The sequence below is a fragment of the Dermacentor variabilis genome, chromosome 5, assembly GCF_050947875.1.
Source record: "Dermacentor variabilis isolate Ectoservices chromosome 5, ASM5094787v1, whole genome shotgun sequence".
NCBI lineage: Eukaryota > Metazoa > Arthropoda > Arachnida > Ixodida > Ixodidae > Dermacentor > Dermacentor variabilis.
Window position 1 is genome coordinate 175,305,660 of NC_134572.1, and position 21,125 is coordinate 175,326,784.

At 52.8% G+C, this 21,125-nt stretch overlaps 1 protein-coding gene across 6 annotated transcripts in view; it reads right to left on the bottom strand.

Annotated features, from left to right (window-relative positions):
- Window positions 1-21,125, bottom strand: part of LOC142583348 (centaurin-gamma-1A-like) — a 141,911-nt gene that overhangs the window by 68,774 nt on the left and 52,012 nt on the right. For 5 of the 6 annotated variants that reach the window (XM_075693769.1, XM_075693771.1, XM_075693768.1 and 2 more), the window contains exon 2: window positions 3,413-3,471. In XM_075693769.1, the coding sequence (XP_075549884.1) occupies window positions 3,413-3,471 (59 nt within the window). Of the gene's footprint in view, window positions 1-3,412; window positions 3,472-4,690; window positions 4,846-21,125 lie in introns of those variants that run through there. The other variant, XM_075693773.1, reaches the window with a different exon arrangement.

Here is a 21,125-nt window from a genome sequence, read left to right on the forward strand (position 1 = left end):
ACATGCAAATTTGGTCGCGGTATGCATGTATGCGTGCCCGTTACGTCAGGAACGGCGCTGAAAGGAGAGGGAACCACAGACAGAAATGCGAGGACTTGGATTATTTTCCACGGGGCATGCGCCGCACCTTCGCGAGCGAAAAATAATAGAACGAACACGAAGGCGACATATACGTTGCTTGTGCTCGGTCTGCTTCGTCTTCTTCGGCGCCGTCAGAACGCCGATCGTTTCCCAGTCCGAGGCGGGCGGAGACGCCGCGCCGTGCTCGCGACGGCAAGAGCGCCAACGAATGCTTCGACTGTGTGCACTCGCCACGTGCGGTGCACACACACCACAGCCGCGGTTCGAACACCGCGTTACTCAAAGCGCGTGCGCAGGCGGATGGAAGTTGCGAGACAAACGGCGTGCGCTGCTATCGGTGCGCGTTCTCACTTCGATGCTGGCTACCCGCCGCCGTGTACACTACGGCGCACGGTTGGTGCAAACGCGTAAGCTTTAGTCAAGATATCCGAAAAAGACTAATAAGATGCAGCTCGGCCTTTTCGTGCAGTATTTTCCCGTTGTAACATGTATGCGTAAGTCGGGACCTTTTTCCTGTTATTATTATTATTATTATTATTATTATTATTATTATTATTATTATTATTATTATTATTATTATTATTATTTTCGCTCCTGCATGAATACCACGGGTACTTAAATGATTGTATCCACCCCTGTTATACAGCCCGACAAGGCTGATAGCGTCAGTAAATCATTTAAAGCATGATTAATAGGCCTCTATCTTTTGTCTCTGCTAAAATCGATGGCGGGATCAGGGTGTTACCTCATGTTCCCTCGCACAAGGACGTTTACCTCTTTTATAAATATGAGGCGTGTTCTCCTTCTCCCCACCACACTATCTATCTTTTGAAAGAAGGCGAACACACCGCAGGGACGTATAGCAAGCGTGCGTTGACTACAACCATTAAAACGATGCCACGTCTGTACAATGTCCAAACCCACTTGAAAAAAAAAAGATGCCGGTAAGGATGCAAAGATGAAAATCGGCATGGCAGACAGCTCCTACACAAGGGAGGTTAAAGATGTCTAGCCAGCGTCTAGCTCTCTCTGTATTCGCCTTGCTTGTCAACTGCTATCACCGTGCGATGAAAACGGGCGTGGCGAGGTGCCGCACGAACGATACTCCGCCGGCTAAGCGAAACAACGTCTCTTTTTCTCTCTCTCTCCATTTCTTTCTTTTTCATACCTACGGGCTGCTCCTGCTCCGTAGGTCGGTAGCTTGGCGGATATATATATATATATATATATATATATATATATATATATATATATATATATATATATATACACGTGCACCGAATGCTAGTACCAACTATCGATCTTAACAGGGTGTCCCAACTATCATGTACAAAGATTTAACAACATGCAAATGGCACGCAGCTGGACAGAGCCGAGGTAATGTTGTTTGCCGTCGCTTGGAGATACTCAAACTATTCTTTGCATTCCGCCTATTCAGATAATTAGTCTTAATTAATTCATCAACTTCTCAAATATTATAAGATTAAGAGTGTCACTGAGAAAATTCTACAGCAAAACTCCCGATACAGGTTTCTGTTGCTCAATGCGTGCTACATGTAAGTGTTCCTCCCAGCGTGAGAGAAGCCTGCGAGTACACGCAAAATTTCCGGGCGACTGGTCGCTCGAGGCATTCTGCGTGCGTGCGTGCGTGCGAGCTCGTCTGGGCGCATAGTAACGACTTTAACAGGGGTCCACCGAGTGGTTTATTCTGCAACCATATAGGCGATCATCATCAGCCAATGTTTATGTCCACGGCGGAACGAAGGTCCCTCCATGCGATGTCGAATTACCCCCGTCGTGCGCAAGTGATGCCAGCTTCCAGCTGCAAATTTCCTAACTTCATCACCCGACCTAATTTTCTGCTGTCCTCGATTGCACTTTCCTTCCCTTGGCACCCATTCTGTAACTCTATATGATGGTCCACCGGTTGTCTACCATACGCATTACATGGCCTGCCCAGCTTCAGTTGTTTTTCTCTTAATGTCAACTAGAATATCGGCTATCCCCGTTTGCTCTCTGATCCATACCACTCTCTTCCTGTGTCTTAAAGTTACGCCTAACATTTTTCATTCCTTCGCTCTTTGCGGGGTCCTTAACTTGTCCTCCAGCTTCTTCGTCAAACTCCAAGTTTCTGCCCTATATTTTAGCACCGATAGAATGCAGTGGTTGTACACTTTTCTTTTCAAGGACAGTCGTAACCTTCCAGTCAGGATTCGGTAATGCCTGCCGTATAATGCCACTCCAACTCATTTTTATTCTTCTGTAAATTTCCCTTCTCATGATCGGGGTCCCCTGTGAGCAATTGACTTACATGAGCGTGCTCTTGTACAGAGTTCATAGCCTGATTGCCGATCCTCAATTCTTGTTTCCCTTGCGAGGCTTTGTCTTCTGCATATTCAACCCCACTCTTCCCCTCTCTCTGCTAAGGTCCTCAATCATGTGATGTAATTAGTCCTTAGTGTTGCGGAACAGGACAATGTCATCTGCAAACCGAATGTTGCCGGGATATTCACCGATGATCCTCAGTCCTGAGTCTTCCCGGCCCATAATAACTTAAATACTCCTAAGCATGCAGTAAATAGAATTGCAGAGATTGCGTCTCCTTGTCCGACCCCTTTCTTGATAGGTAACTTTTCCATTTTCTTTTGGAGAACCAAGGCATGCAGCTGTGGAATCTTCGTAGATTAGATCCGAAGGTATTCACGTATGTCTCCCTCACTCCTTGACTGCGCAATGCCTCCATGGCTGGTGGGTATCTCTACTGAATCAAATGCCTTTTCGTAATCTATGAAAGCCATACGGAGAGGTTGATTGTACTCCAATATCGTATGCCATGCACTAAATGTTTATTTCAACGGATGAATGTACCCTTTGATTATTTGCGCGATAATTAGTAAAATCGAGTGCCGGAATAAATAATGACGTGTTCACTGTTGCTAATTAGTGGAGAAAGTCAATGTCTTCGTTAATCGCGCATTTTTACGTGAGAGAACCTCGGTCTGATTATGGGGCGCACCGTAGTGGATTAGCATTTTGCCCGCGTCGGAATGCGATGCCGCCGCGGTCGGGATCGAATACGCGAGCTGGGGCGATTCCCCGGGGAGGTTTGAGCTGACAGCACACTACAGGAACTCGTTTAAGACAGCCTGCAACCTGCATGACGGCCACAGGGCAACATATAGTCCGTATAATTTTGACAAAGACTGTAGTACATGCGACGGTAAGACACGGAATGAGGGTTTTTTTTTTCAGATCCAGATACCATTCTCTGTCATTGACTTTTTTTAAAGGTTAAAAAGAAAATGAAGTGAGAGGCAAATAGTCCACTCACCAGGCGTATGTCGGGCACAGATCGGCTCAGCGTCCATTCCTGGCTGTTGACAAATGAATCTGCAACGAGAGACAGAACGAGAATAAGCCACAGAACGATACACGCACGGACGGCGAACGCCCGCTCTCCGGCGAGTTCAACATTCGCGCGCGCTCTCCGCGAAGGTGCTCGAATGCGCAACAGCGCAAACAGTGCAAAGTCGCGTCTGTGTGACACCCGTATATACGTCAACTACACACGCGGCATGACACGCAAGAGTGGCACCGAGCTGCGTGCTTCCCGCACTTGCTGTATACTAGGGAGTTTTAGCAACATGGGAGCGTAGGAAGCGCCACTGATAGGGAGCACATACATAAACGGGCTTTGGGAGCACAGAAGAACGCAAATAAATATACAAAAGAACCCAAACGCACGCGCAACCGCTATAAACCACTTGGGTATATGTGCTTAATGGCGGCACATGTTCTGAGGCTTCCTAACATTTGAAGTCAGTTATTCCTACAGTTTAAAGTGTGCACGTTTTATTCTTACGATATATCCCTTTAAGTCGCAACGTAATGCTAGTCACAGTGCTGCCACCGGAACTTCCTTATTTGCTTTTGCTATATTATTGCGATCGATCTCCAAATAGAGATAAACAAAAAGGCAAACAACTCAAGGAGTGCGCGATGTGTCCGTTAGTTCGGCGTACGCACTGGAAAAGTTACTAGACTTCGTGGTATATACGGACAGCCGGTGTACCTTTTACTTATCAAGAATGCATGAAGCGCAAGTATAGGATCGCAAAAGTAGGTCCGCATCCCTAATGAAGCGCTAACATACGCCGTTCCATCAGTTCCACACATTCTGCGCGAAATTCTTGTAAATACTACATGGATTCGATATAAGCTTCACGTAATTCCCGTAAGAATCGTACGCCAAACATGCGGGATTGTTGGAATGCTTGAGCACGGAACGTTTCGGCGGGGAGTACGGTCCCCAGGGGCCTCGAGTGCTGCGAAAACCCTACATCGTAACGAACCGGGATGCGGCGAAGTGCGCTCTTTATCGGAGATGCGAGGACCGAGATGGACGTGCGTTCGTGCGGAGTTTAACCCCGTAAAAGCGGCTTCTTGCACAGACGTCGAGTCTCGATCTTTTTCTGCGCGCGTGCGATTGAAAATAGGAGTCGGCCTACATAAGGAACGCGTCCCGTAACTGTCTTACAGCCGCATTCGGCAACACCGATCGAAAACATGCCACACTACTCTCGGAGAGCACAAAGCAGTTCAACGTAACCGGGTCTAACTGCACTCGCAGTGTGCATACAAAGTTCAGTCACACGCGCTGAACTGTCGCGGCGGTCATGCCTGTCGCACGTTCAAACGAGCGAGGCTGCGCAGCGCGTTACACGCCCCCGGCAGCGAGGAAAGCAGACGCGCGATCGTCGAGTGGCACAGCTGCGTCGCGTCGTCTGCCGGGCGGCTGTATACGGGCGAGACGCTGACTTAAGGTGCCCGGAGCTTCAGCAGACGAACAGGCAGCCTCGCTGGCGCAGGCACAACATTCGTGCGCGAAGCCGATACGCCGAGGCCCACGCGAGTCGGCACACGACCCGTATCAGCGGTCGCTGCCGCAGCAGCACCCCAGCGCACGCAACGAGTTTGGAAGACCTGAAACGGTGGGGACGCAGAACACACGCGCGGGCCTTCTTCTTCCTGCGCAGCTGCCGCTCTTTCTTTCGCGCAAGGAAAGCGGCCGCAGTGAAACGCAGTGGGCGAATGACGCAAAGGGAGGATAAAAGTACGGCGGGAATCGGTGCGCCGCTTTGTTGCGAGACCGATATTGCAACGCGCGCTAACCGCAAGCGAAAGAAAGGCGAGCAGTGTGCTTCCTGCCTCTGGCGCACGTAGTGTAAAAAGAAAAGAAAAGGAAGGAGCGCTAGAGAGAGAGAGAGAGAGCTTGGCGCAAGGGTAGCGGTAACAACTGCGCGCTCGCTCGCGGCCACGCAGAATAGGAAACCAACGAACCACCGCCCCCGCAGTTGCAGTGCGCGTACAAAGACGCAGCAGTGCAGAAGCGCGTAACAAACAGCCGCCCGATGCACAGTCTCCCGTTTTTCTCTCTGCCTCGTGACTCAGTCTCGGCGCAACACGAAGGCACAGGAATTTCGCCAGTTTTGCTCGGCGCTCTGAGGAGAAAGAAAGTAAAATTGCGTTCCTCCAACGCGCCAACCCTGGGATCTGTCAAGTGAAGCAACGAGCGAGTTACACAGGAGGGAGCACCGACGCTTGCACACTCGGAAACTTTAACCATAATAAGCTACAATAAATAAAGTGGCCAGCTATGTTTTGCAATTTCTCGGCACGGTGCTTCTCAGCGCGGTGGTGCAGACGTCGCCATTGAGAGTGATATGACGGCAGGCGCGTTTACTCGGGCATTCCACCCGTTAACCCTATAAGTGAGTGCGCGAACAAAAACCCTCGACGGTCGCTCTTTGAGACGCTGTAAGATTTGTCAGTCGTAGCTGTAGGAAGGAGCTTGACTCTTCGTCGGCACTTGGGAGAGCAGGATTTATTTACATTATTTACATCTTAGACAAGACATATATCGACAGTCTAGCGTGACTCCCACATGGAGCCCGCAAGACTAACATACAGCAAACAGCTTACGAGCACACAGCTCCCGAGTACATTTCGAGCATGACAACTAGCACGCAGCTCACTGGTACATCTCGAGCACGACAACGAGCACGCAACGAGCACTCCCAGCAGCTGACAATCGCTGCTTATAAGCTCTCTGCTCGACGTCATAGTTCGACGTCATTCAAGATGACCCGCCCTTTTGGAGGATGAGGGCTGTCATACACGTGCCGCACACACACACAGGTGTAAAGGTCCGGAGCCGACGTCAGAGGGGCTTCGTCGAACTCCTTCACTCGCAACGGCGACGGGGCTAGAGCTTGGCGGCGGCATTCCAAGATGAGGTCACCACCGCTGGCGTAACTGGCTGGCAAACTTGCACTGCAGCTGGCCGTTCTTAACAACGCTTAATTCGATCGGAAAACTTGCGCGCACACTAATACGTGCCTTCTCCCCGACCCAGTTAGGGAGCGCGCCAACACCTCGTCCCACCGATGTAAAAGAAAAAGAAAGAAGAACCAAAGAACAGTGTTACATGCTGCAGAAGTTATTGCCGAATAAGCTTGCTGCAAGGTTGCAAGGGTAGAGTGGAATCAAACCCTGCGCGCCTTAATTTACGCTTGTAACTTGTTAATCACGCATCACGATCGTTTGTACACATTGTCACATTATAGTGACAGTGACCAATCAAACACTGTCAAGAGCGTGAGTCAATACTTATTGGGCGAACTTGTGCCGATCGAGAAAACGCAAGCAACACAATTAGCGGTGTGCGGATATTCGGAACTTTCGAATAACGAATCGAATACTGTCTTATTCCGTAAGGTGTTCGAACGAAACATTGATTATTCGCGAACACGAGTAATTTTTGAATAGTTTCCGAATACTTCCAACTTTCCAAATGTGCGATAAATTTTATCCCAGCGACCTTGGTGCACGCATAAAACGCGAGCAGTTACGTAGCCGAACACTGTGTCTGTCACACAGGGAGCCAGGCTTTTCCGGCTAAATCGCTGTCATTCGCAATCGCCAATTCGTCCCGAGCCTAAAAATATAATCTGATTGCTCGCTCATGATCCAATGGTGCTTTTAATAAACAACGATATATATCTTACGGCACAGTGACGTAAACTTGTTAGCTTTGTGAATATAGTGGGATGTGAAGACGGATGACGACAGCGGCTGCTTACTACTAGCAAACTATTCGATTCCATTTCGGCCCTATTCGATCGATTGGTATCCGAATGGGCGTCGAAAATCACTGTTTGGAAACCCTTAAACATGGCTCGTATAGAACGACACCGGCGACCGTCTCGTCGAAATGTGAACCGATCACGGGTCGGGTCGTGTCGATTCCTACACGCATATCGCCGTATACGCGAATCGATGCATCAGCGCACGCCTGCACAACAACGGTACGCGCGTCGTGCGCGCCACCTGACTGCGCAGACAAGACTCTCCGCTGCACAATCGGCGACAACAATATTGCGCCACCTTGATAGCAGCGACGACCCGGTGAAAAACAATCGTGGGCAGAAAGCAAGAGTATCCATTATTATTATTATTATTATTATTATTATTATTATTATTATTATTATTATTATTATTATTATTATTATTGGATTTTACGACCCCAAAACCACGATTTTTGTATGAGGCACGCCGAAGTGGGGGACTCCGGAATAATTTGCGCCACCTAGGGTTCTTTAAAGTGGACTTAAATCTAAATACGCGGGTGTTTTTCGCATTCTGCCCACGATCGAAATGCGACCGCCGTGACCGGGATTCGATGGCAGCCCAACACCACAGCCACTATAGGCAAACACAGCGGCTGCAAGACAATCTACACCGGCTAATACCATTAGACGCCCCTGAAATTATCTGCTTACACGTTGTATCTTATTAGTAGGATACTGCGTGATAAGGCGGTATGATGAGATTAGAAAATTAGCTTGCAGAGGGCGGGGTCAGCTGACGAGAGGCAGCGGTAATTGGATATATCCCTCGAGCAGGCCCGTTCGTGTATAGGGTACTGTGCATTGGGTGCGCGTTATGCAACCCCAGGTGGTGAAAGCTAACCCAGAGTCCCCCACTACAGCGTGCCCCAGCATCAGGTCGCGGTTTTTGGCACGCGAAACTTGAGAACTTCATTTTTTAATGTCAGAAGCCTCGCGTCGAGCATGCACCAACTACGCCGTCGGCGAGTTCCTCTGGGACATCTATTAAGACTCGGTGCATAGGAGTCACTTTGAATAAAGCAGGTGCTTGAAATAATACCCGGGGAGGAAATACACCAACTAATCTACAATCGAATAAAGCAAGTTGCAGCAGTCAGTAGCAGCCAATCAATGAATCAATCAATTCTTTAAGAGGCATATAGCCCTCTCGTTTTCGTGGCCGGTTGGAAACCACACTTCGTTGCGGGCACGCGGCAGCTGTAGCACTCGACCGCACAGGTCCGTGGCATTTGTAGAATCGCCGTGGCAGCGACAGCCCGAAGCTGTCGCCCTTCTCGGCTTCCGGGGGAGCGCGTGGCAACGCTTCCAGCGCGTTCGGGCGTCGAGGAAGGGTCGCACCCGGAGCACTCCCATGGCGCCACCCGAGCAGCGCGTGCCCGACGAGAGGGACGGGCGCCTCGGAAACGTGACCCGCGAACTTCGGTGTATACGCCGAGTCGCGCCCACGCTGCAGCTGTCCGCAAATATGCGCGAGTTGTATAACAGTGGCCGAAGGGTGCAGATACGACTTCCGGTAAACGCACGAGTCAAGTTCAAAGAGATCGAGCGCTCAAACGAGCACTCGAACTCTTTGAACTTGACACGAGCCCGACGCCAGCTCAAGCCGGACCGGTGGCCGAGATATACACGTACTTAATAACTCTGGCCGGACGGAGGCCTTGGCAGGCGCCGGCGTTCGGGCGAGACAGCGCGGGCGGCTAGAGCCGAGTCAATACGCAGCCTGCCGCCGACCAGACGCCGAGTTCGTTTAGACACGCATACTGCCGACAGGGCCGAGCTTGTTCGGGCTGCAGCGGTGCGGTGGACTGATGACCAGTCGTGCCAGTGTTTATACACCGCACAGTTAAATTTGAGAGAGGTCAGTCCTGCGGTACTCGCGCCTAGCTTCGTAACCAATTCAAAACTGCGCACGCGTGGATCGAATGCTTCGTGTAAGCGGCCGTTATCAGTAACACCGCAGTCGGGAGAGGGGGGGGGGGGGAGACAAAATTTCGCTAAGTGAAAGTTTCGCGTAAGACGAGATCTCCGTATATACTCGGTCGGTGCGTACTGCCCCCACAATAAATCGATCGTCGCTCGCCAGAGAATCAAACTTGCTACCACGGCAGCATAGCCGTCGACTAACCACGGCGGGTTCCGAGCCTATCCGTCTTTACGAGAACTCGGAGAGAACCGACCGAGTTCTTATGAAGACGCACACGAAGCGAACCGCATGCCTCGAGACTCGCTTTCTTCTTGTTGCGTTCTCATCCGAAAGTATACTGTTGTTGTATAGCACACTGCCGCTCAAACCTTGGGGGCAACCGGCCTGTCAAGCTATGTACTGCATGTATGTATACCAGTATTTATGCGGGTGTTCCTTCCTGACGAAGGAAAATAAACGCGACTCGGCACCGTCGCAGTAGTCCAGCGGCTACGGGGAAAAAGAAATGCACTGTCGGTAAGGAGGTCTCCCAAACCAAAGGCTTGCGAACTCAAGAACCTCCAGGCGTCAACCTTTTTTGCTGGGTGTCTGCCCCATCAGCGGATGTGAAACGCACATGTTGCCGCAACACACGGCAACGCACGAAGCAGCACGCGGCCAGCTGCCATACCAGTATGATATATTCCATAACACCAGAGTCCATCCAAAGTGAATTCTCGTAATATGCGCCCAAAGTCAGCGACAGTTGTTTCCGGAACGGTGCCGGACAGCGTACGTGTCTCCTATAACATGGCATAAGTATAGTTCCTCTAAAGGGTTGCATCGTGGCCCGGTTACCCAAGAAGAACAAAGGCGCACGTACTGCTGTGAAACGAGACGTTGGTGCTCGCTGGTGCGCATATATTAACTGCCAGAAAGCTTCGTGCGTGCGATCGAGAAGAGCCCAGAACTCAGCCGGCTGTCCCTACTTTCGTGATATAGCGTGCACCCAGCTGCTCTTCTTCTTTTCTTTATTTTTTTATCATTGCGAAAAATTAGTGTTCTAGCGAGCGCGCGCGAGTGGTTCGCTGCAAACAAATACATGCACACAGCGCCCCTGGGCCCCCGTCATTCCCTGTCGTCGGCTCGTCAGTTCCGCGGCAAGCAGCAACGTCCTCCATTAGTTATCGCGTAATGATCCGCAGACCGGAAGGCCAATCGCCTCGCCCTGTCCGTCGCGTCGACTGGCGCAGCGGCAGCACCGACAGAGAGAGAGAGAGAGAGAGGCGGGTGTCGCACCCGGCGACGAATTTCACGCGCCCGGCGCCCACGTCACGGACGGCAGATGGTATACGCCATCAAGCTGCACCGCAGCCACCGCCCTCCACCCGAACAGCGAGCGCTATGGGCCGCGGGAAAATAAACTGTTATGGCCACCGCCGCGGTCTGAGCTTCCCTGCCCGGTTCCGTCTTGTTCTAGCTGGCTGGGCTTCGATCGGCCACTATATAGGCTCACGGGCCGGCTCACCTTCAAGTACGAAGCTACGGCTATAAGCAGCGCGCTTGGCACCCCCATATGTACAGTACCTCATATTTTAAAGCAGCTCGTTAGTAAATGAGGCCACGGAACCTAACCCGCCGTTTGCGTATTGCCCGAGGCGCATCTCGGAGGCGATGGTCGCCACCGCAGCCTATAGGCGCGTTCAGACAAGAGAATCCGGCGTGTACAGCGAACGGAATTCTCCTGCCGCTGAAATTGCATTGTTCGCATTGCTTGCCCACCACGCCACTGCAACGCGATATAGCGGCATCTTTCTTCTTTCTTTCTTTCTTTCTTTCTTTCTTTCTTTCTTTCTTTCTTTCTTAGGCGGTCTTACCGCTCAATCCAAGTTCGCGACCGACTTTAATCCACAGGACGTGTACGTTTTAGCACCTTGCCCCCGTGCTTCACGTGGCACTTGTCGCGAAGCACGGCGTGTTCGCGCATCAATTCGACGGGCATTTCCGACCTCGCCACCAAGTTTGAAGACTGCGACATGACGAGCGCGTCGCACTTTGCCGCCATCTTTTGAATTTCTCACTCGCGTTCCGATTTGTCCGCGGTGAGGGAATTCGGCGGCCGCAAAAATCAGTCCGGGAACGATCGGCACAGAGAGGACTGACTATTCCGGCGGATCCCGCTAGCGGCGCGCGCTGGGTTCGGTGGCGCTCTAGACGTCCAATGTGTCGGTGTAAACGCGCAGTACGCGCAGCCCTGTCAATGCTGTCAGCCGCTGGAAGCAAGGCGTCGTTGCTGCGGCCTCGTCTGTGTGTGCTACAAACCGCGTCGCCAGTGCATGCACTCGATCCACGCTGCCCGAGGTGCGTTCTGCAGAACACGCCCAACGCACGCGACCCCACGGCGCCGGCGGGGTGAATCGAAGAGGAGCACACAGCGACGAACAGCGCTGAAGAGCTCGGGCAAAAAGTAATAAAAGAGAGCGGAGTTGCTGGGACGGGCGCACCGCGGGAGGCGTGCGTAATGGCGCCCAAATGGCGGCAGATGACGAGCTCGTGCATCCATTACGCGAGGACGGCGGTGTGTGCGCACAGTGGGGGGCAAGCTACGTAAAATGGTGGCTGGGGTGAAGGCGGGGGGCAATTTGGAAGTAGAGGCTTAGACCCCGTGGCCGGCCACACATACCCACCGCGCCTCGATCCGATTGGCATCACAAACTCTGGCTACATGTATACAATACATGGCGCTGCGGGATCGCCCCCCTTCGGCCGTAAATAACGGCCCGGAGACACGCGGTCTGCTCCGAGAGCGGAGGTCACCGCGGCGTGCCGTTATGTATACCTGGACTCGGCGCCGCAACGAACCCACGCTCCGGCGCCGCGGTTGTACCTGCGTTCGCAGTAGCGCTGCGGAATCGGGGAGGCACGAAGGTCGGCTACTGCACGCGTGCGGAACACCATCGGCGATGCACGCATATGCCTCCCCCCCCCCCCCACATCTCGCGTTCTTGTTTTTTACACGACCTGCGGCCGATCACAGCCGTCGGCGGGAGCAGCACAGCTGGCGGGCGATCCCCCGCCGCATGAGAGCACGCGAGGGCGCATCCGGGGCTGGCCGGCCGCTGCTTCGATCCACGCCGCGTGGGAACTTATCTGCGCGCCCGATCGGCGCCGAGGGAAGCCAACGGCGCGATGGACACCGGCGGCACGCGCGCTGGCGACGATGCCGCGGCCGGCGCGAGCGTGCGCTCACTGCAGCCTCCCAAAAGACGCGCGCGAACGCGTGGACATCCAGAATCTGGCCGTTGGGCACGTACGTAGGCCTATAGGTGCCCACTATGCGAGCTAACCCCGTCGGTTTCGCACTGCGCGTTATGCACAACCGAAGGGGTGTGCGCGATCAACTTTAGAGCACGCACTTTTCGAGCCATTTCCGCGGGCGCCACGAGGTCGCCAAACTGACGCGCGTGCGCGCTTGCCGCACCGCAGCTTTCCTGACCCCGCCTACGTACTAAACGTATGAACGGCCATTCGAAAGGAAACAGTGTCGGCACCTGCTCCGCAACTGCAGGGGCCATCTGACGCGCGCTAATAGAAAAAAACGGTGTCAGTCGTGCTCGGAGGAGAAGGCTGCAGCTCGAACGAACTCGGCCCGACGATTGCAGCTGCGCCTGTGCGACGAGTTCTCGATTCCCGACGGAGTCTGATGATGGAGGACACCGTTGCAGCGCTCGCAACTGCGTTTCGGCACGTCAGCACAAGCGGAAACTGAGCAATTGTCTCCCCACCGATAAACGGGAAGTGCTCAGCGACCGCCATTTCGCCCAAACGAAACCCACGGTTCCCGAGCTCCCCAACTGTATGCTCACTGGGTGACGCCACGTTAATGCGATTGTGACGCGAATGCGTTCGTGAACGAAAAGCTGCTCGTTTCGACGTCTTTTACGACACGTCGCACCTTCTGCAGGATAGCCGCATGTATCGCGTAATTATACCGGAGGGCACAGATCTACACGTGCACGTGCAACGTTTGGCGAAGGAAAACAGGACACAGACAGACGGAGCGCCACCAGCAAGTGAGACGTTGTTTCACACGACAGACCTTTTTATAGCATAAGGCTTCCGCATGCGTTACGTTCGTGAGTGGGGAGAGCGAAGCGGGGTTTACAAGGAGAACGCATGCTTGAATTGAGAACTCCACACAGAATGTCATGCCCGCGACTGCGATACCACGCTACAGCATATATGCATATGTCATAACTTTTCAAGAGATCCTTCCGCAGAGACCTCGATTAAAACAATGAGGCGCGATCTGTAAATTGCAATCAAGGCTCTCCAATCAAGGCAGCTGCGAAACCATATACGTCGCACGTTTAAGAATCGTGATGCAGCGATTGGTGTAAAGCGCTAAAGACGGGGCTGTGGAAAGGTCCCCAGATTGTCGCCGTCATTACGGGCAAGAAGACTAACTATTATAAAACGCCACCTTCCCGAGCACAAGTATAACGAGAAAAAAAGAAAGAACGAGATAAATAAAGAAGCGCTGAACACTTGCAAGCAAGCTTAAATTAACGTAATTTTTTCCAACTGCATTTGCCATGCGAGAGCGAAAAGAAAAGAAAGAAGGAAAAAGCTGATTTAAATAATTATCACCGGCTCTCTCTCTTCTAACTTCTTGCAAGCCATGCAGTAGCGCTCGAGTTCCCCAGACACAGCCCAGCTTCCTCCCTCCAGAATCCTCTTCCCTTCTCGCACTTCGTAAGACGAATGTTCGCCGCATTTACTGCTGCTCACGGCATGCTGAAACAGCAATGCACTGTGCGTTTTTGGATTTGGAGACGCCGGACAAAATGTCTGACTGTCACGTGTGTACACACACACCCGATGGAGCGCAAATAGATTATCTTAGTTAAATCATTTTTCTTGTATGCTTATGTTACATTTGGATATTGTAACAACGTGTGCTTCGAGCGTATTCGTTGTATGTTTACGTACGAGTGCTTGCGTGATTTTATACCGCGACGACTTTCTGCGGTTTCTGTGCTCGGCACGGTCTGCGCACTGAATTCTATCCATACGGGAAGGTTCTTCGTCGGGATTCATTCATTCATTCGATAAGAGCAGGAGAGGCGCACAATAACAAGTGCGGTAGGGGAACGAGTGCCAAAAGCCACACACAAAGTCGCTTGTTGTGACATAAACGGGCTATCAGCTCGCGCGGCTGCGCCGACGAGAGGCTCGCGCTTGGGAAAGGCGCCAGGAACGGAGACACGGCGGGACGACAAAAAGGCCGCGGGGTCGCAGGACGAGAAGCGCACGGAGAGAGCGACAGAGAGAGCGCGCGCGCAGCGGAGGAGAGAGCACGTCGCGACCCCGAGTACGCGGCAATTACGCAACCCGGTCACTATCTGAGCACTGTGTAGTCACTCTGTATAGTACCACACCAAGGGCGCAATGGCGAAAACAGATAGACGAGAGGCGGCCTTACGGCGGCAAAGCGCGAGACCGAGTGCGGCTCTTAACGGGAAGTGTTCGTTACGGCAACGCCGGTTTTGTTCCGAGGCAACTGGAATGTGCGCAAGTGAATGTGCAGTCATATACAGCCGTTCTTTATTGTCATGGCGGGCGTGATGCAGCACCCCGAAAGAAAGGTGCAAGTGACGCTTTTCGCCGAGAGCCACTCGGTCGCAGTTTTCTGAACGCGTTTCTATTCAAACCCCGACAAGCAGTTTTACAGGTCCGTCAGTGAATCCCTGCTGAACACGAGGCGTTCACAAAACGCGCAGCTGCGTCGACGGGCAAGGCCGCCTGCAGAAGCCGCTTAACTCGCAGATGGTGCACTACAGCGAACAGCACTCGCCGCCTTTGGTCCGACGAACGTTACTCGACAACCGGTGGCAATACCGCGCTCGGTTTTACAGTCTCATTTAACGGAGCGATGTGCGGCATGGAAACTGCGCCAAATTTCGAGAACAATCCCGGAATTTGTTACGATTCCGTTAGAATGCGCCACGTTAGCTTGTGATGTTCTGCCTCGCGCTTCGTTTACTAGTGGAAAGGGTAAAAAAAAATAACGCTAAAGAAAACAGACGAGCCCTCTGATCACCTCTATCCTCAAAGTAAAAACACCAAACACCGTCGTGGGCAGCCATGCCAAAGGGCACGATGATCAAAGTTTCCGCATTCAAGGACGCGTCGCCTATTCCAGGACTGGTTCCCGGCGCCGACGGCTGTATATGCGCTGTCCGGCCGACGCGAGCAAATGAAGAAGGAATACAGAAAGTGCCAGAGAGGAAAGGGAGGAACCGGACTGGCGTTCGTGGCATAGTTCACAGCTCCACCGAGGGCGTCTAATGAGAGGGCGATAATTCCGCGTTCCACTTTAGCCCCTCCGACCCGGCGGCCTAATTACTCTCCGACTCGGGGGCAGATCAGGCGACAGCACATCGCCACGGGAGTTTGAAAAGGACGCAGGCACATAGTATGCCAGAGGAAGGAAAAAAATAAATATATAAGAGGTAGGAGACGGGGCGCACTGGAATTAGGACGACGCGCCCATCGAACGGAACGTCGACTGCCGCCAAAGTCGAGTAATCCGTCCGTATAAGGGAAGGAGCGTGATCACGTCAGACTCCGCGGGGGCCGCCGAAACTCTGGTCGGGCTCTGCCTCTCCGTATAGCCGAGTATCGAGCGAGCATCGACCAATCACGCGCTCTCGCGCCCCTAATCACGCTCGCCGTGTGCCCCGGCACGTCGAAGTCGACGCCTCGTGCGCGCCTCATCTCCTACGCGGCTGTCACGGCCGGATCGAGAGCAACCGACGCGGAGCGTAAAAAAGTCTCCGCGGCAAGAGTGTCCCGGAACGACGCGTCACGCTGCCGGCTGCCGTCACGAGCACGGCCAGGGGAGCGGACCGTTCCCCTCGTGACGCGGAGTCGCCGAGCTCGCGTCTTCATCCTGCGCGTCGGGAAACGCGCGCACTCGCCCACGGGAGCAGGTGCTCTCGGCAGGCACCGCGCGCCAGCCCAACGTGCGCGGCGCGTGCCGCGAGCACGTGCTTTGGGAGGTAAACAGGTGGGGTACTGCGGGGGGAGGTCCCCTTTGTTCGATGAATCGGCAGCTGCTCACACAGCGGGCACCGGCCCGCGTTAATTGGATGCACTCGACGGAGCCCGAACATTTCCCGCGGGTCGATCGGGAAATGGGCGTCGATCGTGCGTGGCGGCAGGACGCCGTCATATATGCGCAGCGGGATCTGGCGGCACGCGACGAGCGTGGACCACCTGTACCCCGACACGCACGCGCACCGAGCGTTCAGCAGAGGCGTTCGGGTGCCGGTGTAACGGGCTCGCCGAGAGCAGCCGGAATCGCAGGAAACCACAGCGGCCAATGGCCGTCAACGGACCGGCAGCGGAGGCGAAATTTCCTCCCATTTAAAGGTCGCCGACCAAACAAACCCTGCGACCTGCGTGGTGTCGTTAACTGTTCGATGACGCCAACACTCGGCAAAACGGAGCTCTTCCGCGCAACCTTTGTCATCCTGTCCCGAACACTCGGGCAGCTAGGCCTAAAACTTCCCTCGAAGGCGTCACAGTCCGAGTGAGCCTCTGAGTAACGTTTGTATGCTGCCCGACGATCGACGCCAGCTTCACAGAGTCTTTACACTGTGAGAGCAATACTATCGTAACGACGCCAACCCAATACTGGAGGGCGCTGCGTTGCAATGAACGTTCTACTCGACCCCGCGTGCTAACCGTGGAGGCGTTGTCGTCGCCCAGATCACGGCTCAGCCTGTTCGCGCAACACAGCTAGCAGCAGCAGAGCAGTCGCAAGCGACGCAGTCGAAATGCAAATACCGGAAATCCCGTTTCTCGACAGCGCCATTAGAATGACACGCAGGCTTAGTGAAAATGTCCCCGATTCCTGGAATGCTGAAGCGCTTGCATCGAAAGAACGACACCGAAAGGCGCCGCAACCGAGACCAGGGGGAAAGAAACGCCACACGCGAAGGGAAGAAAACCTCCAGCCTGAGGAAACCGCGCCCGCGGAGACCGGTTTCACGAGGAGCCGCTCTCGAGTAACGGCGTTCTCGCGCAAGGCTCTTTTCACTTGGAACACAATGAGTGGCGTGCCGCCTGCGTGACGCATTCCGGGCTGGACCGCCGGTTTTCTTAACTGACACTGCTGTGGTGGGCTAAGACTCAATTAATTTCGAGACGAGTGAGTGAGTGAGTGAGTGAGTGAGTGAGTGAGTGAGTGAGTGAGCGAGCGAGCGAGCGAGTGAGTGAGTGAGTGAGTGAGTGAGTGAGTGAGTGAGTGAGCGAGGGAGTGAGTGAGCGAGGGAGTGAGATGTGAGTGAGTATGAACATATTACGTCAAACACGTTTTTTCTAAGAAATCGCCTGTAACAGAAGCGCTTTCCCACCCACCAGGTGAAACATTTGAAGTTGCCTACATTGACGCGACAGATCGCAATATTACGTGTAATTTGTGAATTCTCCTCACTTGGCAACTCCGTAGTTATTCACAAATGAGACAGGCGTCGCAATTGCGCAAAGAGACCCAGCTAAAAAAAGGAGCCGGATAAGACCGATAGCTGAGTAGAACTTGTTGATGGGCGAGTTGGTTGGGATTTAAAGAATACATTGTTGCGTCAAAAAGAGGAAAATAAAGACTTGGGAAGGAAGAGTACGAAACGACAGATTGAGCGCTGAACTTCAACTGATTTTATTCTTATTCTTACAGCAGGGCAGGAAGAATGAACAAATGCGCATGCGTACATCAGTGTTGCCTAGAGCGATTCCAGTGACGTTTTTAATAGTTGCAACTCGTTTTCAAACAGAAAAACAGACGTGTCACTAATACAATTCGTGCCTCTCTCTTTAATGTGATACGCCTCCAAAAGTTCTCTTGCTAACGTATGCTAAAGTAATGTTTAACAGTCTCGGAAGAGAACAGCAGTTTACGATAGGTAGCGAGCCACTGGAAGTGGTAAGCGAATACATCTACTTAGGGCAGGTAGTGACCGCGGATCCGGATCATGAGACTGAAATAATCAGAACACTAAGAATGGGCTGGGGTGCGTTTGGCAGGCATTCACAGATCATGAACAGCAGGTTGCCATTATCCCTCAAGAGAAAACTGTGTAACACATGTGTCTTACCAGTACTCATGTACGGGGCAGAAACCTGGAGGCTTACGAAAAGGGTTCTACTTAAGTTGAGGACGACACAACGAGCTATGGAAAGAAGACTGATACGTGTAACGTTCAGGGATAAGAAAAGAGCAGATTGCGTGAGGGAACAAACTCTAGTTAATGACATCTTAGTTGAAATCAAGAAAAAGAAATGGGCATGGGCCGGACATGTAATGAGGAGGGAAGATAACCGATGGTCATTAAGGGTTACGGACTGGATTCCAAGGGACGGGTAGCGTAGCAGGGGGCGGCAGAAGGTTAGGTGGGCGGATGAGATTAAGCAGTTTGCAGGCACGGCATGGCCACAATTAGTACATGACCGTGGTAGCTGGAGAAGTATGGGAGACGCCTTTGCCCTGCAGTGGGCGTAACCAGGATGATGATGATGATGATGATGATGATGATGATGATGATGATGATGGCCGGAGGCTACTCGGCCTTACCTCCAAGAAGCAGCGCCCGCGGAGGCCACGTGCTGCAGGACTCGCCGTGATAGCCGCTAACCCGTTAAGTGCTGCGTAAGTGCTGTTTGGAGGCTGCTAATAGGAAAACTACATATGCAATAGCAAAAATGTCATGTACGTATGCCTTCCACCCATTTCGTGGGCGTGCGGAAGAATGCCGCCATAGTTGGCTATTCAGCCTAACACTAACAAACAACAATCAATAGCGGAGCAGTGGGAGGTACAGCTCGCCAGCTCGGACCTGCGCAGGTGCAGAGGGCACTCCTCCAGCAAGTAAAGCGGGCGGCCAAGGCCCGTGGAGCCCCGGACTAAGGGACCCACCCATCGCTCTTTGACCCCTTTTCCCCAAATCCCTTCCTTAGTAAAGTTTTTGCTACTATTACACATGAAATTACCAGCCCATCGCCTATACCAAGATTGCTTCAGATAGTATATGACGATTTCTGGGGTTTTACGTGCCAAAACCACACGATGCGATTACGAGGCACGCCGTACCGAGGGGGTCCGGAATTATTTTGACCACCAGGGGACCTTTAACGAGCCCCCAATGCGCGGGACGCGGGCGTTCTTGCATTTCGCGACCATCGAAATGAGGGCCGCGCGGCCGGCATTTGATCGCGCGACCTCGTCCTTAGCAGCGCAGCACCGTGCTAAACGCAGTAAATAACACTAGCCATTCGTAACCAATTTAGACAAAGCAAAATTGCGCTACAGCCGACGTTTAGAACTCCGTCGCAGTGCACAACCGTGCGGAACACTTCAGAGCCGAGAGCAGAACGTCTCGAGCAGCCGCCAGTAAACCGCGTGCGCCGGGACAGACCTGCTCGCGTGCGCTCTCAAGTCGTCCAGAAGTGGAGCACGATCGAGGGACGACGACGGGCACGCGCGTCTCTTGGCGACACAGACCGAAGCGCGCGCCGACGGAGAGAACGACGAACAAGGCCAGAGATTCACGGCGCGAGAGGACGGGGTTAATGCTCGGGAGGGGGGGAGCGCCGTCACAATGGGAGGCCCCGATGCACTCGTGACCCCGCATCGAAGCGAGCGCCATTCAGCGTATACGACTGATGCGCGGAGCAGCGAGGGGGCGACAGGGCACCGATGCCCATACAGCGCAGCCGGAACAGCCATTACGCCTCGTGGATCCGGAGTCTTAGATAAAGGGACGCTTGCATGCATAGGCACCTTGCGTATGGTGCGCAAGAACCCTGCTGGGGTTTTGCTCGGACTCTATGCACTTCATATGCGCAAGCGTTGGAACGCCAGCCTCTTGCCTCTTATCAAAGCTCTCGAGAACGAAGCTCGCACTACTCTCTTATAGCGCATCAATATCATCGCGACTAATTTACGCTTAACAGCACGAGGTGTTAGATGGATAAGCGGGCTAATTGGCTAACATCCATCGTGCACGTTTTTTAAGCACAACAAAGGTTTTGTTAGCTTTCCTTCACGACGAACTATTGCTCTTCTTTGTCAGTCTAAACACCGCGTGGTTAACATGCGATACGAAAAACACAGCGTGTTCACAAGCCTCACGCAACAGAGTATTCGAATGACGTCACGTAGGCCATTTCGTAGTCCCATTATATATATATATATATATATATATATATATATATATATATATATATATATATATATATATATATATATATATATATATATATATAGCTTCTACTGTGCTGCTGGTTATAAGCGGGGTGTTTTGATCGGACTGCTGGTACGATCTGTTGGGAACTCGGCGCTGACGCCCGTGGTTGTACCTGGGTCGCAAGCCCCAAGGGTAGCGTTGGCCTGGCGGCCTGGGGTACAACTGGAAGCATCCGAAGGTCCCGGCAAAGCATGAGTCGACTGGTAACAACGAAACAACTTGTTTATTTTAACATCGCAAAGAGTTGGCGGTCAGGTTTGACCGTAGTAGAGAGACGGGAGAGCACTTCACTCAACAGAAGAAATCGGAGCCCTCCTTTTGGCGTCCGGGGGCAGCTGTTTTTATACTCTCGCAGTTGAGGGCAAGAAGGAACCCCTCAAAAGACGAGCACGTGAATGTACAATGGGCTAATGGTGACGCACACTGTCGTAGCGATGCCGTAGCACCATGTCGAGCACGATCTCGTAGCACCCTGTCGTGGCGCTGCCGGTCGGACACAATGACTGTAATGAGAGGATGGTCCCTGCTTTGGCATCGCCTGTTTCGGGCATAATGACTGGAACGAGATCCCTGCTTTGGCATCGCCTGTTTCGGGCACAATGACTGGAATGAGATCCCTGCTTTGGCATCGCCTGTTTCGGG